We start from the raw sequence: 25,536 nt of genomic DNA, 5'->3' as shown, positions 1-25,536 counted from the left end.
CTGTAACCATCTGTGTAACCAGCCCTGTAACCATCTGTGTAACCAGCCCTGTATCCATCTGTGTAACCAGCCCTGTAACCATCTGTGTAACCAGCCCTGTAACTATCTCTGATTTCAATTCTCAACAGTTGGATACTGGCCTCATATTTCAGCAGTGAGCTGGAGCCACTCTCACCTGCTTTATTTTATACTCCATCTAGCCTCTACTCCCCCCTCCCCCCAGGCCTGTACATCTAGCCTCTAGTCCCCTCCCCCGGCCTCTACTTCAAGCCTCTACTTCCTGGCCTCCTTCAGTACTCCGTTTCTCAGGTCCAGTTCCATCCTCCACCCACAGAGAGCGTGGACCCCCCCAGGCCTCACCTATGAGCCGCAGGATGCTCTGGGTGAGGGCCAGGGTTCCAGAGTTGAGCAGCAGGCTGAGGCTGTTGGCCCCGTGCTTCAGGGACAGCATGTGCAGCATGGCCAGCAGGAAGCGAGCCTGGGGGATGGTGCCGAGGCTGGGCCCCGCAGGGTTCTCGTTGGTGATGGTCTGGAGGGGCACCGGCTGAACTCCTGGAGGACGGAGGGAGGGGAGACGAGGTCAGGGGAGGGGAGACGAGGTCAGGGGAGGTCAGGGGAGGGGTGAGGTCAGGTGAGGAACACATGTCTCCAGGCCTAACTTCAGCGAGGCTCTCACCCAGCTCTTTGAAGCGGGCGGTGGCGTCCAGCAGGATGGTGCGCACGTTCTGGATGGCCCAGGAGTACAGCTTGCCGAAGGTCACCTCCAGCAGCATGCGGTTAAAGGGGGGGATGAGGTCTACATCCTTCAGGCAGTCAGACAGCGGCTCCCTGGAGAGATGCATGATGGGAAGCGTCACAATTACAAACAAATACAATCCCACACAAGAGACAGGCTCAAATATGCTCTTTATCGACGGTTAGAGCTTTACTGGATGTGAAAATCTTGCCTAGATCCTCTAAAACATGACTGAAAACACTAAAAACAAGACAAACTGAACCCAACTTCCTGCATGTAATAATAAAAAATACATCTGTCAAGCAGAACGCTTTTATCCAAAGCATGACATAAGGTACAGGGGAGATTTGAACCTGCAACCTCTTGGTCTGTATTCAAAGTGCTCTAACCACTAAGCTATACCCTGGCCTGGTGTGTGTGTGGGCCCACGTACCCTATGTTGGTCCCCTCGGGCACCACCCTCTGCCAGCCACACAGCATGCTGTACTGGACGGAGGGCAGGAGGAAGCTCTTGGACGCCAGCTTCAGCATGGTGTCGATGCCCTCCAGCCTCACCTCCGCGCGCTCCAGCTGCGGAGGAAGCGAGAACCAGGGGTGAGCGTCCGGAACGTTCCGGTCACGTCCGCGTGACGCCCGGTTCACGGCGTTTTCGTCTCGCTCAACTCCCTCCTTTGACAGTCCTTTTCCCAGTCACACTCCTGCTAACTCTCCCTTTCTCCCGTCCACCCACTTTTGTCTTTCCCCCCCCTTTCTCTCCCTCTCTGTTTCCCTCCACCACCCCCCAATCTCTCTCCCCCTCCCTGTCTCTTCCTCCCTCCCTCCCTCTCCCCCTCTCTCTCTCCCTCCCTGTCTGCCTCTCCCTCCCTCTCCACCCGCTCCTCCCCCTCCGTCCTCCTCACCTGTTTGAGGAGGCACTTCCTCATCTTCTCCACGTCCAGGGGCTCCTCCTTCAGGGCAAACTCCACGATGGTGCCCATGAGGCTGGAGGTGGAGAACAGGCCCTGGACACTGTGCTTCAGCCACTTGTACTTCTGCACGCTGGCCACGGTGGTCAGCAGGGGCTGCCACCTATCCTCCTGCTACAGCACACACACACACACACAGACCCATGGAGAGAGACACAAAAACACAGGAAGTTAAAAAAAAAATACAACTAACTTTTCCCTCTATTTACACCACTGACCAACCGTGTTATTAAGATGCCAGTCAGAAAAAACGACCCGACAACAGCTCTCATCAGGCAGCATGCCAGTGACGCAACACTGGGAACAGGGTTACACCACGAGACTTAGCGTATCCTTCCCATCAGCTGACCAGAAAACAAACTGACATGTGCAACAGAGTGAGTGAGCCGGGGGGCCACCCATCACTGTGGGGTCAGCGGAGGGATTATGCAGGGTCTGACACACAGGGTCCGACACACAGGGTCCGACACACAGGGTCTGACACACAGGGTCTGACACACAGGGTCCGACACACAGGGTCCGACACACAGGGTCCGACACACAGGGTCTGACACACAGGGTCTGACACACAGGGTCTGACACACAGGGTCTGACACACAGGGTCCGACACACAGGGTCTGACACACAGGGGGGGCTGTTTACATAGTGGTCAAAATAGAAACGCCCGTGGCAGTTGGTGGTGTCAGACACAGGCACCGAGAGCGAGAGGAGAGAGAGGGATGGAGGAGGACCTTGGGAGGCGTCTTGTTGGTGGGCGACTTCCGGTCGGCGGGGGCGGGGCTTATCGGGACGCACAGCTCCTCCTCATTGGTCCCTGCGTTCTCCAGTTTGGGCTCCTCGACGTCAGCTGATTCCGACTTCTTCGGCACTGGAAAAACACGGGACGTAAACGTTAAGTGATGAGTTCAAATCGCAGAGGTTCGAATGCCCCCCCGGGGACACCGTACCTCTCTTTTTCCGGCGGTCCCTGATGAGCTTCTGGGTGATCCTCTTCCAGCGCGGCTGGGCCCCCAGCAGCTTCAGCTTGGACACGATGGACAGGTCGTTGCTGACGGGCCGGACGCAGCTCGTTGAACAGGAAGCGCAGGCGCTCGATCACGGGGGCGCACACCTCCTTGTAGGAGCGGCCCTGCTCCTGGTGGGTCTGGGGCCGGCCCGGGGGAAGCACGTCAGTGGCTGAATACCTGGCTAGCCTTCATCTCATTTGCATATTATTCCCATTGTAGCTATATCATTTGCTTAATATTTGCATTGTCTAAGTAACATTCACATTTTGTCTATATACTACCAAGTTTATTTTATGATATCGTATATTCTATCTATCTATCTATATATTGTCACTGGGGTGTTAAAAGTTACGAGGGTGAAACCAACCTTGATTAAAGAGCACTTGGCCTGGTACACCATGCGACACACGTCAATCACCGATCTGGGGAGGGACCTCTGCTTGGATTGGTCCACGCCCAAGGCACATTGATGGACCAGTGAGAGGGCTATGTGACCTGGGAGAGAGACATCACGTTCAGAGATCTGCCAATCGCCCGTGAGACCAAAACAGACTGAAGGGAAAACACGCTCTGGCTGAGAGAACAACTCCATGCCTGTGAATCCACATCTGAGGATGCATTCATGATGATAAGCAGAGGAGAAGAAAGTAGAGAAGAAGCTTACCCAGGTCCTGGTGCTTGAGCAGGCAGCACAGCAGCAGTCTGCCCACCTCCTCCACCGGGTGCTCTGGGGGGAAGGTGATGGGCGTGATGAGGTGGAACTGCTTACAGCAGCGCTCGATTTGGCATAGGAAGTCCTGGGGTGAAACACACACACAGAAACACACAAGAGAAGGGTTGACAGAGAGAGACAGAGAGAGAGAGTTAGAGACAGAGACAGAGAGTTAGAGACAGAGACAGAGACACAGAGACAGAGAGTTAGAGACAGAGACAGAGACAGAGAGAGAGAGAGAGAGAGAGAGAGAGAGAGAGAAATTAGCTGTGGTCTTAGGCTCAGGTGGCGGAGAGGGGCGAGTGCGTGTCCCCTCTCCACTCAAACAACGCCAGCTGTCCACTCACAATGGAGATTGCAAGAAGCCGTTTGTGTTCGTCGAGCGGGGGGGGGGGGCCCTACCTTGACAGTGTGGTCCTGAGTGGTGTTGTCGGCGATGGCCTGGAGGAAGGGCTGTGCGTGGTCGCTGAGGGTGATCCTGCGGGAGGACAGCTTGGTCTTGTCGGCCGGGCCGGAGCCCAGGGAGCTGCAGTGGTCCTCGTCCTTCTCCTCGTTGTAGTTGTAGTGGATCTGGCTGGTCTGGAGGCCCCCGGAGAAGATGGAGGACTTCAGCCATTCTGGAGGGGAGAGAGCAGAGGAGAGGGCTTCAGAGTTGTCTCCCTAGGCAACAGGAGGGACTTGGAATTGTGAGAAAAAAAAAAAATTGAAACTTTTTCTTGGAGGATCTCCGGAACTCACTGGCACATTCTATCTCCATGGGCGCCAGGGGCGTGCTCACGGCCAGGTAGGAGGCGTGCAGGCCCAGGAGCAGGCCCAGGTTCCTCTCCGTGTCGATCAGCGGAGACGACAGGCTGCTCAGGTCTGGGGTGGTCACCGTTTCCTGGTTAGGCTGGAAACACACACACACACACACACACACACACAGGATGCAGCATTAAAGAAGCTGTAGAAACAGAATATGCCGTAATTTCACATGTGTCGGGCAGCCACAGGAGACACACACCTCCATGTACTGGCCCACACAGAAGGCCTGCATGGACTCCCTGGTGTCCTCGAACTGCAGAGCAGCTTCCAGCGCGATCACAGGGTCACCCCCTGCAAACTGGGCTGGGGGTTGGGGAGGGGGGAGGGGGGTTATTGGTTAGACCTGAACTTTGAAATAGGAATATTTTGAAGTTACAAACACAGAAAGCTTCAAAGTGTTGATTTAACAGCAGGAGTGAGTGAGCGTCTGAGACTGTACATGTCTCATGAGAGTGGAGCTACAGAAGCACTCTACAACTACAATAAACACTCCAGGTTAAATGAACACTGAACTGAATGTAACATAATTCGCTGTGAAGGTACCCGAAGGCTGAAAAAGGACCTTCATTCGTTTTCTTTGCTTCCATATTGGGTTAGGGCATCTCAGAGCCTCTCCCCTAACTCACCCAGGATGCTGTTCCCAGTGAGCGACTGTGCCTGGAAGTCTCGGATGTCGTACAACACCTTGCCCTCGATGACGGTCCAGAAGCCCCCGTCCTTGTTGTGGTTCTCCAGGTCGGCCTTGCGGATCAGGGACACCTCCTCGTTGTTCCTGGAGCTCTGGCCTGTGAAGAACGAGCCTGCCGCAGCAGAGCACAAGCTGCTTTCATCCTAGACCCATGGCTGTGCCCGGAACCCTCCACGCTCACATGCAGCCCCCCTGAGGCTCCCTGCTGCCTCCATGCACCCTTGTCTGACCCCCCCCCCCCCCCCCCAAGAATTCCATTTCATTCTAAACCGTACCACACTAAAATGGTATGTAACCAAGGTCATTTTGAATCATACATTATATTTCGTAAAAGGCACCAACGTTCCAGGGGTCAAACAAACCAACCTTACACTCGCCAAAACACAATCCCATTTCATTCATTCAGCCAGCATTCAGCCAGCCATTCACCTTCCCGGAATCGCAGTACTGTCATTCATCCCCCCCCCCCCCCCCCCCCCCCCCCCGGGATCTTTACCCATAATGCCCGGCCCCCCAGGATCTTTGCCCATAATGCCCGGCCCCTCGGGATCTTTACCCATGATGCCCGGCCAGGCCAGGTCCTCGTTGTCGTCCCTCTCGTGTCCGGGCGCCAGGTGGTTGAAGCGGTCCAGGTGTTCCAGCAGGCCGGCCAGCAGGGGGATGGAGCCCGTCTCCTGCATCAGGCCGGCGTCTATGGTGAGCAGCAGCACGATGGACACCACCAGCTCTGGGAGGAGCACGCCTGCAGGGAGAGGAAGCGTTAGCACTGACCAGCAGGACAGGTGGGAGACATTATCACTGACCAGCAGGACAGGTGGGAGACATTATCACTGACCAGCACGACAGGTGGGAGACATTATCACTGACCAGCAGGACAGGTAGGAGACATTATCACTGACCAGCAGGACAGGTGGGAGACATTATCACTGACCAGCAGGACAGGTGGGAGACATTAGCACTGACCAGCAGGACAGGTGGGAGACATTAACACTGACCAGCACGACAGGTGGGAGACATTAGCACTGACCAGCAGGACAGGTGGGAGACATTATCACTGACCAGCACGACAGGTGGGAGACATTATCACTGACCAGCACGACAGGTGGGAGACATTATCACTGACCAGCAGGACAGGTGGGAGACATTATCACTGACCAGCACGACAGGTGGGAGACATTATGTCTGACCAGCACGACAGGTGGGAGACATTATCACTGACCAGCACGACAGGTGGGAGACATTATCACTGACCAGCACGACAGGTGGGAGACATTATCACTGACCAGCACGACAGGTGGGAGACATTATCACTGACCAGCAGGACAGGTGGGAGACATTATCACTGACCAGCACGACAAGTGGGAGACATTATCACCCGTCAGAGACTCACCGGTGAGGTCTCCCTCGATGACACGAGAAACTTCGGCAAAGTGGCGGTGTCCGGCGAAAGCGATGCTGGTGGCCACCGGCAGAATGTCCCCGATGTGTGTGCACAGCAGGGAGATGTACTTCTTCAACAGGGAGCCCACTCCCAGGAGCTCTGGGTCTAGAGGAGGGAGGGAGGGAGGGGAGAGAGGAGGAATGGGTGGGTAACATGAATAATAAACCATCTTAAGAGACATCTGAACCCCCATCAGGGGTCTCTCCAGCCCCCCGTGTATCCAGGTCCTCCTCTCAGACCCTGAGGACTCACTGTAGCCGTTGACGTGCTCCGTCCCTCCGACCCCCAGGTACAGCTTGCTGACCAGCAGCCTCTGGAAGCGCAGCAGAAGGTCCAGCGAGGCCGAGCGCTCCTTGCTGACGCTCTCCGCGTCCAGGCAGCTGGAGATCCTCCTGGCCGCGTCCTTCAGCCGGCCGATGGTCTGGGAGGCTATGTTCCTGCGGACCACAGGGGTGGGGTCAGCTCAGCGGGGGGGAGGATGGAAAGAGGGATAAAGACAGAGAGACGAGGGAGGGAGAGAGACAGAGAGGAGGGTGAGAGAGACAGAGAGGAGAGGGAAAGAGAGAGAGAGAGAGAGAGAGAGAGAGAGAGAGAGAGAGACAGACAGACAGACAGAGAGGATGGGGAGGGCCTGAGAGCGAGCGTGGGCAGGTACCTCAGCAGCTGCTGCACCAGCTGCACCAGGGGCAGGCTCTGCTTCCCTGCAGACTCGTAGATCCCCGTGTTGATGAGGTCTTTGTCCAGCGCCGTGCGGCAGCGCTGCATGCTGGAGGCGTTGGCCTCCTGCTCGTCGATCTCCTTCTCCTTCTGAGCCTCCTTCTTAGCCTCGATGTCCTGGAGGGGGAGGGGAGAGCAGACAACTCATGAGAACCAGAGACACAAAGACATACAGTCATGTCTGGTTTTAGGAGAGAGAGAGAACAAGAGCACAGATAGCTAATGGCCCAGGCCGGAATCAAACCCGGGCCTCTGCGGTTAGGCCTTCGGATCATGCGGTACGCATTCTCCCCAGTGAGCCCCAAGAAGCCCTAAATTAGGCACTGGCTGACAGGCGCTCACCTATTTCATTAATGACTCAGTATTTTAAGTTTGAAGTATTTTAAAAATAGTCGTCTCCAGGAAGCTTTCATTAAAAAAAATCAAGCGTCGTAATATGGTGTCCTTATACGGCCCCATACTAAGACAGTGGACCTGCAAACCAGTCTGGTCTACCCTGAAGGGCTTGGCTCACAACCTTGTACTGTGAACTCCCCATAGGAGGTCCCAGTCAGTCAAGGCTTCCCTTGGCTCTACCCAGGCAGGCGGAGAGCGCTTCCCATGAATAAGTGATGGTTTGGGAGGAGCCCCACCCGGCCCGGCTGGGCTGATGTCTGACACACGCGAGCTGACCTGGATTTCGGCAGTGATGGCTGCGTTCAGGGCAGACTCCAGACCTCCGTCGGCCATAAGGCTGCTGACCAGCAGGTCGATCATAAAGCGACGGCCGGGGCTGACGCTCATCTCGTTGCCGGACGCTGAAAGAGACACACACACAAGCAAAGACAAACACACAGTGAAATGTTAACACCTCTTTCCATCAAAAACAGAGCCATACCCTCTCACACACACACACACACACAACTCCACCAAAGACCAGAAGAAGAAAAGAAAAAAAACAACCGTTCCCATCGACCACGACCGGCCCCCACCCCCCGGCCCCCACCCCCCGGGGAGGCCTCACCTGCGTTGGGCAGGAGGGAGGACAGAGCCCTGGCTCTCTCCTCGGCGGTGGGCAGCAGGACCGACCAGCCGCTCTGCAGCACGGCCTGCGCCGCCGTCTGGACCGTGTTGAGCACGCCGGCGTTGCTGGCCAGCGTCACCACCGTCTGCTTCAGGTTGTTGAGCAGGACGCTGCCCAGGCCCAGGCCCAGCTCCTCCGGGTCCACTTGGTTACTGATGGCAGCATGCAGCTGGGGAGGCAGGGGAACAGCCGGTTACACAACCTGGAGGAGGTGAACCAGGGGGGGAACCAGGGGACTAAAGGGGAACAACCTGTTACACGCTTGCAAGGGACAACACCGCATTCAAAGCTGTCTTCAAAGATTTGTGGATGCCACTTCACAATTGAATTGTCGGGGCTTCTCGCGGTCCGTACCTGGAGCCGGAGCAGGTTGAGGGTGGCCACCACCATGCACTCCTTCTCCTGCGGCGGGGGCCAGTCCGAGCCGCCGTCCATGCCCTCGCTCACCTGCCGCAGCAGCAGGTCCAGCTGCTCGAAGGTCATGGGGCACACGTCCACCACGAAGGGCACGCGCTGCCCCACCGACCACTCGGAGCACGAGGACCAGGCGAAACTCTGACGCAGCCACGAAAGAGGGAGAGAAGGAGAGAGGGAGAGAGAGAGAGAGTCATGTTATAACAGCTCTGTCTGGCAGCAGTTATATACAATTGTGTAGTGATGACTTACAGTAACACCTGCACATTCGCCTCTTCTATAAACAGTATTTAATAACGTCATAATCTGCTGAAATGGTACACTGGTATTTCAAAAGTTATTTTGTAAATAACTTGAGTAAATAGTCAATAGTGTGTGTTCCTGTAGTCCAGAGAAGTGGGGAAACTTCATATGCAACCTCAACTGCAATACTGCTTATATGTCTACAGCACTTCTATTTTCTGAAGCTGAACTTTCACAACTGGCACTGTAGCCAATCAGAGCCTCCTCTGCTCTGCTCACCTGGCCTGGCCCACAGGACACGCCCACGATGTGTTTGGAGTTGAGTCCAGGCAGAGCCTTGGGCTGCTTCTTATTGGAGAACAGCGTGTCGAAGTGCTGCAGCTTGTCGTTGCTGCCCCAGCTGTGCACCTCGCCCTCCTCGGTGAGGGCCAGGCAGTGAGTGGAGCCCACCCCCATGTCCACCACCTTCTTACCTGGGGGGGAGAGACAGGAGGGGAGAGATGAGAGGAAAGACGGGAGGGGGAGAGAGAGCAAATTTGAGTTCTACTTCTTTTTTTGATGTTGTGGCGAGGTCGTTTGAATTTTCACAGTTTTTGTAACCATAATAACATTCTAATGCACGGTGCAAAACGAGGCGAGGCGTTGGCCGCCCAGGCAGGACGAGGACTGACCCTGCAGGCTCTCCAGCAGCTTGGGGTAGCGCACGTGCTCGTCCGTGCCGTGGCCCAGCCGCTGGTTGTCCCCCTTCCCCCAGGTGTACACCTGGCCGTCCTTGGTGAGCGCCACGGAGAACTGGCTCCCGCAGAACACCCTGACCGTGTCCAGGTCCTGGAGCTTCTCCAGCAGCTTGGGTGTCTTGCAGCCGTCGCTGCCGCCCCGGCCCAGCTTGCCGTAGTCCCCGTCCCCCCAGGACCACACCTGACCTGCGGGGGGGAGGGGTTAGAGAGGAGAGGGTGGGGGTCGTAAGGAATGGCACTATGATGTTGCTTTTGGATGTAAGTATATACGTAAGCGTATATGAGTGAGTAGGCTATATTAATAAAACATATAATTATTTGCAATCTCATCAAGTTGAGGATAATCATGAGGGATAATGAGACAGCAGGTCTGGTAGTCTAGACAAGAGGGGTGTTTGCCAACACATGAATAAAGAATTGGCGGTGTCCCATAGACTGCCTCTCTCTCTCACCGTTCTCCGTCACAGCGAGAGTCTGGGCATCCCCGCTCCCACACGCCACATCCAACACCTTCAGCCCCTTCAGAGCCGTCACCAGCATGGGCGTGGTCTGGTCCTCGCTGGAGCCTATCAGAGGAGCCGAGAGAACAGGACCTTGAGGACACAGCCAATCGCATCACCAGAGACTCTGGGCTGCTGACAGGGATGGAATCGTAAATGTTGTTGTTGTTGTTGTTGAGGGGGGTGGTCTTACCGTGGCCCAGCCGGCCGTAGTTGCCCCGCCCCCAGGTGTACAGCTCTCCGTCCGCTGTGATGGCGGCGCTGTAGGTGCTCCCACAGGCGATGTGAACCACGTGCTTCCCTGTGAAGGCTGAGATCAAGGTAGGCTCCTCCAGGTACCTGGGAGGGAGGGAGGGAGTTATGGGAGAGGGTTAGGGTTGGAAGGGAAAAAAAATTAATAACAAGTTATTTACTTTCCTCCAAAACGACTTAAAGATGGGGATTCGAACATGCAAACAGACAAATGCTCAAAGGTAGTTTTCTGTGGAGGAGCTAGCTAGCTAGCAGGTGTTGCTGTCTGTGGAGCTAGGTAGCTAGCTAGCGAGGAGGTGTTGCTGTCTGTGGAGCTAGCCAGCTAACTAGCGAGCAGGTGTTGCTGTCTGTGGAGCTAGCCAGCTAGCTAGCGAGCAGGTGTTGCTGTCTGTGGAGCTAGCCAGCTAGCTAGCGAGCAGGTGTTGCTGTCTGTGGAGCTAGCCAGCTAGCTAGCGAGCGGGCTAACGTACGTGGTGTCCCCGTGTCCCAGGCGGCCTCCGTCTCCACAGCCCCAGGAGAACACCTCTCCGTTGGTGGACAGGGACAGGTAGTGCTGGCCGTCGGGGTGTGCGGCGAGCTTCAGGATCTTCCTGGAGGTCAGGGCGTGGACCAGCATGGGGGCCTGCAGCAACACAACAACTTGTTAGTTCAGAGTAGCTGGCAGCGGTATCAGCGTTTAGTCGCCAAATGCGATGTTTCAGCGCGTCATTCTGCACTTGCGACTGGCTTCACAGTGAATAGCTCATAGTATTTCTCTTATTTATATGTTGCTTCAAAAGATAACTTCACCTAAGTCAACCTGCCTCAGGGGGAATTATTATATATTTTTTTATAAAGTAAAACGGTTATGAATGTCCTAAAATATCCCAGCCGTGAGTCGTCAGAGACTGTACCAGAGTGGTGCACTTGTAGTTCTGGGTGTAGACGGCCCCACTGCTGGCCAGGATGAGGAAGCCCTTCTCGGAGCACACGATCTGGGTCACCCCCAGGCTGGACAGGGCCTTGCACTCGTTGGGGCCGTTCACATTGGTGTACAGCTTCCAGCCCAGCAATCCCCAGCCAATCACCTCCTGGAGGCTTCCCTGGGGTGGAGGGGGAGGGGCGGGGCAGAGGAGGAGGGAAGGAGAGAGGACAGCAGAGAAAGGGTTAATGTACTGTATTAGCCTGGAGAGGGATAAACCACCTGACCATATCAAAGACATGAAGGAGGGCTGGGTGCAGGCAGGGAGAACATTGAAGTTATTCATAGATATGCATGCAAATGCCATCAAAGGAGGATTGTGATATCTTCTATGTATTAGCCAGGAATACAATGCCCTGCAGCCAAAACCATCAGAAGGAGGGAAAAACTATATTCATGCGTGTTTTACGTTACTTTCATCTGATTTAGCACGTCAGTTCGAACAGAAACACAGTCGTATTTCAGGGACCATCTTAAAACTACCTTTATTTACATTACAAAAGCGAGTGAAAAACTCAAGCTCCTTCGAGCGAGTTCCTTTCAAAGTCAAAAAGTGAAAACCTCGGCCGTGACTATTTTTAAGTATTTTCGATATGTATTTGATCAGTTAACATCTGAATAATAAATGCAGCCCTGCCACCTTTCAATGTAGGCCTACAACTTTGCAAACTACACTCCCACCCAGCTCCTCCCCAGGGCATGGTGGAAGTCATCCAATGAAGCGCTGATGCAGGGGAGAGTCATGCAGGGAACAGGAAGTCTTAGAGGGGCTAATTACCTGCATGAATCCATGATCCTCCAACAGAACAGAAGGGGCAGAGAAAACAGAAATCTGTGTGACTTCTAGGTCCTCCGTCAAAAACACAACAAATCTTTGACACCAGGTCTAACGTGAACCATTTCTAAAAGTGCTGGGGCTCAGGAAGGATCCTGAACCCCAGGGGTGAGGCCCTGCCGTGGGGAGACTGAGGTGGGGAGGGGTCCTGTGGAGGTCTGGTACCTTGTGTGAGGTGGGAGAGCTGCACTGAGGAGGGCTGCAGGGGGAGGCCAGGCGGTCCAGGTGGGCCATGATGACCACGGCCGTCTGCCGCAGGTCGATGGCCAGGTCGTTGTCCTGCGGCAGGGTCAGGTAGCGCAGGAAGCTCTCGTTGGGGCTGAGCGGAGCGGAGAGAATCTGGAGGGGCGGAGGAGGAAACCATGAGGGGGGTATCATCGTCGTCCTGGAGATAGCAGAGGTCCGTCGCAAAGACCAGAGAGCCTTCATTCTAGAATGCCTCGGAATGTGACCACCTCAGCCCTTTTGTTATAGAGCACAGCCAATCAGAGCACAGCCCAGCCTGAGTTCTAGGAACACGGCCGGGGCGGGGCCTCACCTCTCCCTCCTCCTGGGGGACCGGCTCGTCCTTGGTGCTGTAGATGCTCTGCAGGCGCTGCAGCAGGGGCAGCAGGGGGGCGCTGGTGCCCTGGGTGGAGCGCTCGTTGTCCATCTCCCGGGTGCCGCTGTCCCACAGACGCAGGAGCAGGAGCACGGCGGAGAGGAGCTGACTGGAGGGGAGGAGACCGGAGGGGGCGGGGCGTTAGAGTTGGAGGGGAAGTCACATGGGGGGGGGGGGGGGGGGGAGGTGGGTGAGCAGGGTTCAGGGCATTTGTCCATAGCCCTGCCACATTCACCTTGCGGGAAGGGCTGGGAGAATACAAAAAAGGCAGTTTGGTTCGAGTGTCGGGGCGTACCTGAGGGTGCCCCTCTGCACAGCCAGCTCCAGCAGGATGGCCAGGGCCAGGTGCTGATCCTGCAGGGGAATGTTGCTTTTGGAGCTGGCGCTCCCGTGCACGTCGCTGTCGAACGAGACACAGCGGAGAGCCGCGGTCAGCATCCCAAACCAGCATGGGGGGGGGGGGGGGGGCAGGGGGCCGTAACGAGAGACGAGGCTGACTCACCTGAGGAACTTGGTGGCCCTCTCCACCACCTCCAGCCACACGGACGACACGGTCCGCTCGTCAAACAGGGTGGCCTCTGGGAGGGCGCGCAGGGCGTCCAGAGACTCCTGCAGTAGCTCGCTGCACAGGTCCGCGTCGTCTCCTGCGGGTCAGAACGTGGTCACTGACGGATGTTGAATGGCAACTCGCCGTACGGCAGCGATGAGCGTCGCGACCGCTCTGGACGCGAGCCCGTTGATGGCTACTCATGCGCGTGTGACCGTTCGGGACTGCGTGCAAATAGGACCCTTCATAACCGTGTGTGCTTGTGTGTGGATGACCCATCTGTGACTCCAGACCGTGTTAGGGTCCTCAGAAATGTTCATCCAGGGGGTGTGAGAAGAACCGTTAGATGTCGTCACATCTGAGGGAGATGCTGAGAGCTACACGGACAGAGAGCTTGATGTGGGGGCCTACCGACTACTACCAGAAACACTTGTGTTCCTTTAAAACCTCGTCATGCATTTCATGATCCAGGGCCCTGCCATTTAATCATGAATGGAGCAAGAAAAAACTGGTTGTTAAATTCACCTTGCGGGTTCACTGAAAACGTCTAAGTGAGAAGAGAGGGGGTCGAGAGGGGGTCGAGAGAGAGAGAGAGAGAGGAGGAGAACGACAGAGCTGGCAGTATCTTACCTGACCTCCAGGCTCTTCGGAGGAAGGCGAACGCAAAGGACAACGCAGCCCTGGAGCCCACCCTGGCCAGGCCCTCCACACTCTTACTGACAGGACGGGGGCTGCACACATGCACGCACACACACACACCACACACACACACTTGACTTAGACCTCTTGAATAAGCAAGTCAATATGAACAACAACCCAAACGAGATTAAAAAAAAACCCAGAAGTGTTGAACATTGGATCACGTGAGACACGGTAGGGAGAGCCTGGCGGTGACTCGGGCCCCCGTACCTCTTGTTGTCGACGGCGGGCTGCGGGGGGGTGGCGGGGAACTTCCAGCGGAACTTGTACTTCTCCTCCATGACGCTGTGGCTGAGGGAGATGAGGTAGCGCTCCAGGATGACCAGGCGCTGGCGCAGACGCAGGGCAGACAGCGTGCTCTTGGCCGTCTGGGCAGACAGCTTCTGCTGGTCGTCCACCAGAACCATCAGGCACTCCTTCAGCTCGTTCTCGTCTACACACACAGGCAAGCATACACAGTCATACACACACACACAGTCAAGGCAGTGAGCACGTTTGTGAGCATGTCAGACAATTGCACATCAATACATACGACCTACATTTTAGCTGAATAAAAAAATTAAATAAAAAGACTTTACACAATCGTCAGCTTTTCAGCTGTGATGTTCTGCAGGTTTTCGACCGGGCCTGGCCCCGCCCACGCTGCTGCTGCCCAATCAGCGTGAAACGCCGGGGCGCAGGCCTATAAATGTCATCACTGTGAGGAAGACATGACAGGCCAAAATAGCCGACGTGAAATCCACTTAAGCTTAAGCCAGACAGGCTAGCTCTTTCCACAGCCCAGAGGGATGCAAGCAGCGCTCCACAAACCACCTGCCCTTAGCTGCCCTGCGGACATTTAGACAGATTGTTTGGAGCACAGATGATGACTCCAGCTAGGCCTTAAAAGGGTGAATGCCGGCATACACATTTCTTTAAAAAAAAAAAGAAGATTTTTTTAAAGGGGTTTCTCTATAGTGCATCTAGTTACACGCTAGAGGCGGTTATCTAGACACTTCTAATCACTGGACCAGGAAGCCGGAAGTGGGCTAGAGGCCTGAAATCTGAGTCTCCATGATAAGGCACTTAAGTGTGAACGTAATCCAATTACACCCACTCTATCCAGTACCTTGTGGACAGACAAATGTGCACCATTACATATACGCACAAAAGGAGTCATAAACATGTGACCTCTAGGCCATGTGACCTCCAGGCCATGTGTGAGAGAGTGGGCACAGGCCCAATGTGTGATTGGACCAATCACACTGAAGCTCCCGCCAGCTCCATGTGCTTATCGCCTCCAGCCAGCCGCCACCAACAGCACAGCCCCACCCAACACAGTCTGGGGCACACTGCACCACCCTGCCCACACCAGGGGGCAGGTGTTAAAAGAGGGCGACCCACACTACCGCCACACTGGGGTAAAAATAACCGCCCTGATCTACAGACAAGTTAGCGTGGTCACTTGATTCTCTACACACCTCACGCACACACCCGCAGAAGAGAACACGCAAACACGCCGAGAGAAGCCAACTCCGATGGAGGCCAGTGTGTTGAAAGGGTCGGTATTCTAATATCTCAGACTCATATAGACACGGCTAATCCATGTGGCTGCTGCCAGCAGCCTTGAAACCACTGCTGTAGGACCCTGTGGGCTGCGTGTTTACAGGACAGGTGGATCTTAGGTCCAAAAACAACAACAATAGCAGAGCTCAGCACTCCTGGAGGGCCCAAATGTTAACAGGCCAAATACCAAAAAACATTTAGGAAACTTACTAATAAGTCTTAGGCACACTTTCTGACATGAAAATGTAATAAATAAATAGATCTATTTATATTTTTATTGGTGAAGCTGTATAAAAGTGTTAGCATTTTTAAGATGTTTGTGTGTGCTGCAGACATTTTCACAGTTGTCATGCACGTCAATATTTCTCCAGTGTGTGTGTATATGTGCGTTTAAAAATAAACAGAGGAAGGTCATGTGAGCTGCTCTGTGCTGTGAGGCACAGAGCAGCCCTCAGCACCCTCAGCGGTGAGGCGGGCAGGAACCCTCTCTCACCTGGTTGCCGGCCCCAGTCCCACGTCTCGATGATGGAGTGATGGACCGACGTGGAAGTCTCCTCCTCCTCCTTCTTCTCCTTGTCGTTAGACTCCTCCTTCTTCTGTGTGGCGAAGCAGTCCGTGCAGTCTTCTGGAGAAGTGGGGAAAAACAACACGAGGACTGTTAGAACCTCCCTCCCTCCACCCCCGAGGGCGAGGCCTTGGCGAAGATGGATTCTCGCTTGGGTGGGTGATCTCACGGATCCAGATGTGTCGCAAAAAGGTTTTGGCTTGTGTGTACCTAGGTGGGCTGCCTCTTCTCCGTTGAAGGTGATCTCCTCATCCTTCACCATCTCGTTCCACATCTCGCTCAGGCCCTCTGGAGAGAAGGCTCGCTGCCAGAGACAAATATTCAGATGTGTAGCACAGGAAGGAGACTACGGCCTTTTTAAAAAGCTGTCTTGGTGGACCGCTGACGTGATCTCTCGTTCAAATCACGTAACGCAACATTACTGCATTCTACTTAATGGGCCTCTTAATGCTACAGAACAGAAGAAGAAATAACAATGTTCCTCATACAGCGTTAACTTTGGACTAATGCTAATCAATCCCCCTATTGTGGCCCCGAAACTTTCAGCTTCCTATATCCTAAAACATGTTGATCTTGTCTGTGAACATACTTCAAGTCTGGAAACCTGCAACTAACTTTAGGGGCAGTACATTTATTACACCCACATAAATACAACAACAACAACATGGACAGATATACACCCTAGGCTTCTGTTGCCACAGAAATGCTTGTATAGACTAACAAGTTACAAAAAGTACTTTCCAGAGATGCAGGTTTCAAATGTCAATAACATGGCAAAATAAACATGACACCAGACGTGCAACACCTATGTGTAGGGCAAGGAGGTAGAGACCTGTCATTAGACAGCATCGAGACTGAGAGCGGGCTAATTTTGGCAACATGCATGTATCCGAATTCTTGTGCAATACTAGGTCGAGTATCTTAAAGCAAACACACAAACAAACACACAGACAAATAATCTCACTTAGCAGATAAACCACACTTTGAGAAAAACGGATTGCCCTCCTTACAACAAAGCCGGTTCTGTCTAGAAATCTCAACCAATGGATGGGGGTGACATTAACTTTCATGTTCTTTAGCTCACTCACATTCCCAGAATGTACTTCGAGTAAGAACAGTAGTCTGTCGTAAGAACACCAAGTATCCTGTCGTAAGAACATCAAGTATCCTGTCGGTTTAATTTTACAACAGCTGCGTAGAAAGGGTCTCCCTGCGACAGTAGGACCACTTACCTGCAAGTCTATCTTCAGCCATTTGTCATGAAATCTTAGCTGGGCATCGAGGGTAAATGACGGAGAAGGCATCTTTACCTCCTCTCTCCTGGCTGCAACAGCAGCCGACCCTGTTTAAAGAACGCTGGGTGAGATTTGTGTCAACAGACCTAGTTAGTTGGCTATGATAAGTCAGGTATCTTAGGGGGCAAGGGAAGAACATGACCCATGTAGTAGTGTGTGAACGGAGTATTAAGCACAATCATCACATAATTAAGCGACTGCAGTTGGTAACAAGCTATTTCACAAAATGTTAGCTTGGAATAAGATACGCTTATAGCTATGCAACTGGCCGGCTAGGGAGCTATGTGAATTGGGCCAACATAGCTATCTAGCTATTTAGCTAATACAGTCATCTTTAAAATTAATGACTCACGCAAACTGCAGATGTTATCCTCCGCAAAAAAAACAACCACAGCTTCGAAACCAACTGGCTACACAAACAGCATATTGACTAGCTAGCGAACGGTGTTATTAACACTGCTCCATCTATCCAGCGTTAGCTACTGTAGCTAGCAAGCTAACATTAGCTATGGCTGGCTAGTCTGCACATCCAAACCACACCACAAATGATGCAGCAACACAGTCAAGCTACAGTACCAGCCAGATAGCTGGCGAGCTGTGACAGGTTGAACGGAAAGAAGGTATTACGTTTAAATATGTAATATGACGCTTGCATCAAGTTTCTATTGATGACAAATTGCAAAATATGTTCATTACCTATGGGTTTTCGTATTCTGTTGTCGTATCTTCAGTCCTAGCACTGGCTCTGCTGCATTACAAAGTCGTCCATGTTGGACTGAATGATTGACAAGTCGAACAGCCAAGGCACGAGAGACTCACACACAGAGAGGCACGAAGCATGGAAACAGATGACGTAGTTTAATTGGTCCATACTTTATGCGTGCATTTCATATCAGATTATTTGATTACTAAAACCATTATATTTATGGATGTATTGAATCATATTATATGTCCAGACATAGGTAGTCAATTAACCCCACCGATAGACACCCATTGCAATCCTGCCTCGTCATCATCATCATTGGCCAATGACAAACTTTTTTTTTAAATCATTATTGCAAATTGTACATCACCATAAATAAGTCCACGTTCATAGTGTTGAATCTGATGGGGCGGTCAGACCATATTATTCTGATGGGTCAGACAACATTAACCAATGGAGGGCGCACTCAAGCCACCGCCCTTACAGACCTGCGGTGAACAGTCGAATCTTCCTTCTATTTCACTTACTCCATTTTGACCATCGTGAGTTTATAAAAACTTGCTTTGCAGTGTTATAGCAGAACATAAATGGTTGAATATTACAATTACGGCTGGTTCAATGCAATATCCGGTGTAAACACAAATGATTAACATACGGCTACAATGGCTGTAGAAATAGGAACTTCGCTACCAGCCGGGATCTGGATTGCTGTGATATCCAGCTTTATTAATGGATCAACGTTTGTGCTTCAAAAGAAAGGAATATTGCGAGCACGTGCTAGAGGTAGCTTAGAAAATACATCACAATATGTTAGAGGAAGGTCGATACGATCAACATTAAGGTGAAATGACTAATGAAAATAGCTAACTACACCAACTTTTCTTAGCTATAGCACTTAGTGCCGAATATCTAATTCAGGTTTCTTCTTGGACGGCGTCTGTGATAGCTGTGAAACTAGAACGTCTAGCTAACTTTTAATGTATTATCGGTTTCTTGGGTATGTAACCTATAGCCTAAAGTACTACTATCATACGACTGTTTAGATCTAAATGATACCCAAGTTTTAGCTGTGCTGCTCCCCTCACACTCTAAATAGGCCGATATTGCCGAAAAAAAATATTTCTTTGCTCACTATAATAACTTTACATATCCTGACAGAAGTATTAAACCAGTGAGTGGTCCTTAATAGCGTCATGTGATTAAATTAGCATATAAAGGTTTAATTAGTTTACAATTCAAGCACCATCATCCGTCAATATTACAGTACTTACTGAAAGTCGCTCTGGATAAGAGCGTCTGCTAAATGACTAAATGCAATATTCCCACAGTTACACACAATAGGTTAAACTTACGTAACCGTAGCGTAGTGGAAGGTGTGTAACATACCAACAATTGTTTTTCTTTTTTAGGTGGTTCATATTTGAAAGATGGAGTGTGGTGGGGAGGTACACTTTCAAGTGAGTAAGGCGCCATCTGTATGTTATACATTTAAGTACAAGTCAAAAAGCTTTGAGTTCTTAATTTGACTGTTCGAAAATCCTGTACAGTGAGCATTGGCCAGATTGGTAACTTCTTGGCCTATAACGCAGCACCCGCTGTGATTGTGACACCTCTAGGAGCCCTCGGTGTGCTGTTTGGGTGAGCAGATTATAATTTGAGTTTAAATGATTTGTGCTGTTAAATCTGCCTATTCTCAACTCAAACTCTTGTGTTTTGGATGCAGGGCTGTGTTGGCTTCCTTTATTCTTCAGGAGCATCTGAATATCCTGGGAAAGCTTGGCTGTGTGCTATGTTGTTGTGGCTCAATCGTGCTTATCATTCATTCCCCGAAGTCAGAGAGTGTGACATCTAGAGTGGAGCTGGAGGAGAGACTGTCAGATCCAGGTGTGTTTAAGCCCCTTGTGTTCAGATTTAGTCTTTCCTGGTTCACATTCCTTGTGCACTCATTTACATTTACATTACATTTAGTCAGTTAAGCAGACGCTCTTATCCAGAGCGACTTACAGTACGTACAGGTACATTCCCCCGAGGCAACTAGGGTGAAGTGCCTTGCCCAAGGACACAACATCAATTGGCACGGCCGGGAATCGAACGGGAAACCTTGTAATTACTAGCCCGATTCCTTAACCGCTCAGCCACCTGACTCCCTCCCATTTACAGGGTGTCATGGTTACACAGACTGTGGGAAAGTACACACGGAAGACATCCAATTACACTCAACAAATGTTATCTCGCCTTGAAATTCTGCTGACGCTGACAGTATACCATGTTTTTCTCCTCACGCAGTGTTTCTAACATATGCCTCCTTGGTGGTCCTGCTGCTGGTTGTACTGATTGGGTGGATTGCCCCCATACATGGCACGTCTAACATCATGGTGTATGTAGCCATATGCTCTCTCCTTGGAAGCTTCACGGTGCCCTGTAGCAAAGGCCTAGGTCTGGCCGCTCAGGACGCCTTTAGCGAGGGGCCCTCGAGTAGCAGGGCCCTTGTTCTCTTTGCGTGTTTACTGGGAACGTTGGCGGTCAGCATCCTCATCCAGTTCACTTTCATCAACAAGGCCCTGGAAAACTTCAGCTCCAATATATTTGAAGCTATATACTACGTGACGTTCACGTCGACCGTGATAGTTGCCTCTGCGATTCTCTTCAAGGAATGGACAGCAGTTGGTGTAGTGGACTGTTTCGGCATACTGTGTGGTCTCACGACAGTGTCAGTAGGGGTCCTTCTACTTAGAATAGATCAGGGGGCTATGCTCACCTGGAAGCAATCAGGGGGAAGAGCAAAAGTGGACTGATGTGGGTTTGAATCTAATTCACACCAGAATTTCAAATAAAAGATCCATCCATTTTCTTCTGCTTATCCAAGTCCAGGTTGCAATAGCAGCAGGTTTAACAAGGTATTCAATAAGTCCCTCAAGCCTTGCAAAAAAAAAAAATGTTATTTGTAAAATGTGAGGTACTTACATTCACCTAATACGGAACTGTTTAACTGTGTTCAATTTCCTTACCTTACCTGCAGTTTTGGTACTGTATTAACCAACCAAAAATAAAATGCAGTTTAAAGCTTCTTAACCATTGTGGTATAGTGATTTGTGTTATCAGGTGTGATGAACTACTTGCTAATTGAATAAGAAACATTAAATACAATAACATTTCATTTTATAAGTATGTACCATAAAAAATGTGTCGTATTTCAATACTATGAGTGCTTTGCAGAACAGGTTTGTCTCATGGGATTCAGTCCTACTTATTTACACACAAACACTGAGGCTGATATGAATTATTCAGAGTCATTCTAGGAGCTGAGAGCAGGTGGTTGGGGCATACATTTATGGGCACACAACGAAGAACCTGCTCGATGGAGAAAGCAAGTGCAACGAGGTAACGTAGCTAAATTACTTCTTGAGTCAGTCTGTAGGCCTATCCATCATTTTTTCATTTCTGAGACACATTCTGAACTACCTTGAAACATTTCATTTAGGACTAATCTCTCACTTTTGGGAGTAGACTACATTTGGAATAGGTTGAATAATCGACAGAAACACTCGGCATCTAAATAGTTGATACTTAAAAGTTCAATTCATCGTAAATGTCTCGACACATTAATCGAATATCAGTGGTTGTATAACGTGCTGGCTAGTAGTCCTGTCGACTATCGCATGCGCAGAGAGGATTGCCCTCATCGTGTTGATCGCCAACCTTGCCTTCAAGCAGGATCGTTGCTAGCTACCACAATGTGAAGATCACTATGAAAACAGGAGGAAGCTAGTCCAGATAGCTAATTAGCTACCACCCATTTGGCTATTGGACAACCCAGGAATCTTTCAGCAGGTATACAATTGTCTGCAAATGTGAATTTTGTGTAAACAATGTAGGCTGTCAAGCGACAATGTTTTAGCAAGTAGCTAACGGCTTATTTAGCCACGTCAGGTGCCTACTGTAAGCTGAAGGTAGCTTGCTATAGCATGGCAGCTAAACGGCAGCATCCAACAAGCAAGCTTGGCAGGTTACTTTGCTAGTCAGTTAGCTTTAAACAGCAATCTGTCGTATATACGGTAGGCTAGCTAACTAGCTTGTTGAAATGATCGCCAGTTAATTAGCTGGCAATATTAGTTTGACTCGCATTGTATCAACAACTCAAACAGGCCTGACAAGCCAGCCACTTCCTGACCTGAGGCTAGTTAGATTGAACAACCTGACAAGGTAGTTGTTGACTTGATGACTGCGGAAGTGGGAGGTTGTACAGTATCGGATCGGAGTAGTTTAGTATGTGTCCTTCATGACTACGTTGACAGTTTCAATGTGTCTCTTGAATGTTTATGATGGAGTCAGCGATGGGGGAGGATGGGTATACAAAAATAAATGCAACATGTAGGAACGGTAAGGTTTAAAAACTGTTGCCAATAAGATTGTGTTAGATTTAAGATAATTACGTACTTTATAGCCAACCATACATGTAATGTAGTGTATGATATTACTTTAACTTAAGATATAATTATATTGAATGGTTTGTGATTTTTTTTTAGGGTCTTGGGTTGGTGAGAATTGCTCTTCGGGTCAGCAGCTCCGGTGCTTGGTTATAAATGTGACGGACAGCACCAACACGTCCAGCTTCACTATGGGTCAAGATCGGGGAAAGTATGATTTCTATATCGGACTGGGATTAGCCATTAGCTCAAGCATTTTCATCGGTGGAAGCTTCATCCTCAAGAAGAAAGGGCTACTTCGCCTGGCCAGGAAGGGGTCCATGAGAGCAGGTACTTTTAACGTGTAATATTTGAACGTCAAGTATAACATACCAGGTTGCTGTAGTTGTTATAAAGTTGAGTAACAGCCTGTTACAATAGAGCTTGAGCAACACTGAAACCGGGTTTAGTTGTCTGACAGGTGTGGGAGGGTTCAGTGGCGTAATCGTCTTCATTTTTCAGTTCTTGCTTGTCCAGCTTTGCATGCGGTTGAGAAAAGATTTAAGTGGGGTGTGTCTGACTTGTCATCGACGAAATTCCGCTCTAAAAAAAGTTGCAGTTGCACCTAACCCCCTATTTACACATGAAGTAATATGGCAAGGCAGTGTCTAAGTTCAAGTTGCTAATGGTCATACAGTAACCATAAGTTCTTCCATATTGCACTCTGTTAGCTATATTTGAGCTCTTTATGGGTGTGATTTCAGAGGTTAACGCCTCAGTCATAATCGAGATTTAACTGTCAAAAGACAGATTTTATGACAGGATTTGACATTTCACTTTTTACTGTAATAATAATAATAGTGTTCATAGCAGATGCTTTCATCCAAAGTGACATGTAGTGCTGGGTGAAGTGGATTTGAACCTGTGCCCACTGATCTGAAGTCAAATGCTGTACCATTGAGTCATACCCACCTATCCCATTGTAAAGGCATTGTTATGTTTCCTTTTTCCTAGGTCAGGGAGGTCATGCATATCTGAAGGAGTGGCTTTGGTGGGCCGGTTTATTATCAAGTAAGTAAAGCAATTGCGACACAGGAGCTGTGAAAGAACCCATCATCATATCATATCTCCATCTCTCTTGTTTTTAATCGTGCTACCTCAAAGCCATCACCTTCCTGTCATGTGCAAGCCATTAATCCCGTATATCATATACATTTTCTCGCAGTGGGAGCTGGAGAAGCTGCCAACTTTGCTGCCTACGCCTTCGCCCCTGCCACCCTTGTCACCCCTCTGGGAGCCCTCAGTGTGCTAGTGAGGTACTGCCAACCAAGTTACAACTGCTCTGCTCCATCACTGTAACAGGAAATAGGGTTTGAACCCTGCTTTGCCACTAAAGTAAAAAGAGATCTAGGGCTATGTAGTAAACAAGGATTTATAGGTCAAGGGGAAATTGTTTAGAGCATAAAGAAGTGCAGCTGTGGTACGTCAACAACAACATCCCAGAGGCCTTTGAAAAGACAGCTTACGCCGTTATTGAGGCTATTTTCGTAATTCCGTACCCACTCCAACCTAACCTGATGGGGAGCTGGGTGGAGCTGTATCATCAAATAGGGGGAGGAGGGGGGGGACTGCGAATGTGGGCATAGCAGGGCGTGGCATTTCTGAGCATGGCCTTGTCGTTGCAGCGCGGTCCTGTCCTCGTACTTCCTGTCGGAGCGTCTGAACCTGCACGGGAAGCTGGGCTGCCTGCTGAGCATCTTGGGCTCCACCGCCATGGTGATCCACGCACCCCAGGAGGAGGAGATCAGCCGGCTGGAGCACATGGCTCAGAAGCTGGTGGACCCAGGTACGAGAGGTTTACCTGTGGCGATGAACAAAGTATCATATTCGGTTGCCTTATCTTAGGATTGGGTACTTCAGGCTCAATGTTTCTGATACTACTGGGACCTAACCCTTACCTTGTGCCAGGCTAATCCAAACCCTCTTGCTCATTCCCCCTGTAGGGTTCGTGGTCTTCGCCACGTTTGTCATCATCGTGGCTCTCATCTTCATCTTCGTGGTGGGCCCGCGCCACGGCCAGACCAACATCATGGTGTACATCACCATCTGCTCGGTGATCGGAGCGCTGTCCGTGTCGTGCGTGAAGGGGCTGGGCATCGCCATCAAGGAGGCCATCGCCGGGGTGTCGGTGGTGGGAAACCCCCTGTTCTGGATCCTGCTGCTGGGCCTGGTGGCCTGCGTGAGCACCCAGATCAACTACCTGAACAAGGCCCTGGACATCTTCAACACGTCCCTGGTGACGCCCATCTACTACGTGTTCTTCACCACCTCGGTGCTCACGTGCTCGGCCATCCTCTTCAAGGAGTGGGAGCACATGGGCTCGGCCGACGTCATCGGCACGCTGGGCGGCTTCCTCACCATCATCGTGGGCATCTTTCTGCTGCACGCCTTCAAAGACATCAACGTCAGCCTCTCCTCCCTGGCCGTCTCCATGAGGAAGGACGACAAGGGGACGCCGGCGGCGGCCGCCTCCGCACCCAACGGCCTGGCCTCCCACAGCCCCTACGAGCTGCTGCTGCGAAGCGACTCCACGGAGGACATGGAGGTGGGCCTGCCCTTCGATAGCCTCTCCAGGAGAAACGGCGTGATGACTTCCTCTTAGGGACCGGAGGGGGATGTAGCTGTGGCCGACCCCCTTAGGGACAGGAAGTAGATTTGAATCTCCTCCATTAGGGACAGGAAGTACCGGTACCTCTAGCGCCCCCACCAGGGACAACAGAACCATTACATTGGTGTGTGGACGTTTCATGTATATTTGAAGAAGAAGAAAAAAAACTTAAGACAATCAACACTAATGGAGGTGGTTAATAACTTGGATGGACCAATCGATTGTACTTCATTTTAATTTGCCTTATTTTCTCAGAATATGACTTGACTACATGGTTGTTCTCCATCACATTCCCATGTAGCTTTGTAGTTCTATAAGTTTTTGAAAACCTTTTGTTATACTTCATGTACAGAGATCTGCTTATACATGCACTACAGTTTCTTTCTACAAATAAATTAATCTACACTTTGTTTTTTTATTTTTTGTAAAAAA

General features: G+C 51.1%; 3 protein-coding genes across 9 annotated transcripts in view; 2 read left to right on the top strand and 1 right to left on the bottom strand.

The window, feature by feature from the left end:
* The window catches only part of herc2 (HECT and RLD domain containing E3 ubiquitin protein ligase 2), a 43,825-nt gene extending 25,751 nt beyond the window's left edge, over positions 1-18,074 (bottom strand). The window contains 36 exon segments of the mRNA XM_067230084.1: positions 361-552; positions 677-828; positions 1,170-1,306; positions 1,636-1,815; positions 2,433-2,569; positions 2,649-2,754; positions 2,756-2,845; positions 3,076-3,203; positions 3,373-3,505; positions 3,823-4,037; positions 4,159-4,309; positions 4,424-4,527; positions 4,851-5,024; positions 5,469-5,654; positions 6,303-6,458; positions 6,606-6,790; positions 7,009-7,187; positions 7,743-7,867; positions 8,074-8,302; positions 8,488-8,688; positions 9,070-9,263; positions 9,462-9,713; positions 9,980-10,093; positions 10,221-10,366; positions 10,750-10,901; positions 11,173-11,361; positions 12,241-12,414; positions 12,614-12,785; positions 12,972-13,076; positions 13,179-13,320; positions 13,854-13,954; positions 14,133-14,355; positions 15,961-16,092; positions 16,243-16,336; positions 17,265-17,374; positions 18,024-18,074. Of these exon segments, the coding sequence (XP_067086185.1) occupies positions 361-552; positions 677-828; positions 1,170-1,306; positions 1,636-1,815; positions 2,433-2,569; positions 2,649-2,754; positions 2,756-2,845; positions 3,076-3,203; positions 3,373-3,505; positions 3,823-4,037; positions 4,159-4,309; positions 4,424-4,527; positions 4,851-5,024; positions 5,469-5,654; positions 6,303-6,458; positions 6,606-6,790; positions 7,009-7,187; positions 7,743-7,867; positions 8,074-8,302; positions 8,488-8,688; positions 9,070-9,263; positions 9,462-9,713; positions 9,980-10,093; positions 10,221-10,366; positions 10,750-10,901; positions 11,173-11,361; positions 12,241-12,414; positions 12,614-12,785; positions 12,972-13,076; positions 13,179-13,320; positions 13,854-13,954; positions 14,133-14,355; positions 15,961-16,092; positions 16,243-16,336; positions 17,265-17,336 (5,422 nt within the window). The 5' untranslated portion in view covers positions 17,337-17,374; positions 18,024-18,074.
* nipa1 (NIPA magnesium transporter 1) lies at positions 15,953-21,102 on the top strand. Of its 6 annotated transcripts, none has more exons than XM_067230086.1 (5): positions 15,953-16,187; positions 19,440-19,487; positions 19,578-19,668; positions 19,754-19,914; positions 20,317-21,102. In XM_067230086.1, the coding sequence occupies exons 1-5, from the start codon at positions 16,172-16,174 to the stop codon at positions 20,823-20,825; spliced, it is 825 nt and encodes a 274-aa protein (XP_067086187.1). In that variant the 5' UTR covers positions 15,953-16,171; the 3' UTR covers positions 20,826-21,102. The 6 variants fall into 6 exon arrangements, with proteins under 6 accessions (XP_067086187.1, XP_067086188.1, XP_067086190.1 ...); XM_067230087.1 differs by lacking the exon at positions 15,953-16,187 and adding an exon at positions 17,101-17,392; XM_067230089.1 differs by lacking the exon at positions 15,953-16,187 and adding an exon at positions 18,556-18,572.
* A 611-nt stretch (positions 21,103-21,713) lies between these two features.
* On the top strand, positions 21,714-25,512 carry nipa2 (NIPA magnesium transporter 2). 2 transcript variants are annotated; one of them, XM_067229514.1, is made up of 6 exons: positions 21,714-21,861; positions 22,557-22,787; positions 23,451-23,507; positions 23,662-23,752; positions 24,122-24,282; positions 24,440-25,512. In XM_067229514.1, the coding sequence occupies exons 2-6, from the start codon at positions 22,649-22,651 to the stop codon at positions 25,096-25,098; spliced, it is 1,107 nt and encodes a 368-aa protein (XP_067085615.1). In that variant the 5' UTR covers positions 21,714-21,861; positions 22,557-22,648; the 3' UTR covers positions 25,099-25,512. The 2 variants fall into 2 exon arrangements, with proteins under 2 accessions (XP_067085615.1, XP_067085614.1); XM_067229513.1 differs by lacking the exon at positions 21,714-21,861 and adding an exon at positions 22,274-22,410.
* Positions 25,513-25,536: the final 24 nt, after the last annotated feature.

Source organism: Osmerus mordax, chromosome 26 (genome assembly GCF_038355195.1).
Source record: "Osmerus mordax isolate fOsmMor3 chromosome 26, fOsmMor3.pri, whole genome shotgun sequence".
In the NCBI taxonomy this organism is placed as follows: Eukaryota; Metazoa; Chordata; class Actinopteri; order Osmeriformes; family Osmeridae; genus Osmerus; species Osmerus mordax.
Note: the sequence above shows the minus strand (reverse complement) of the source record. Positions and strands in the feature narration are given on the sequence as shown.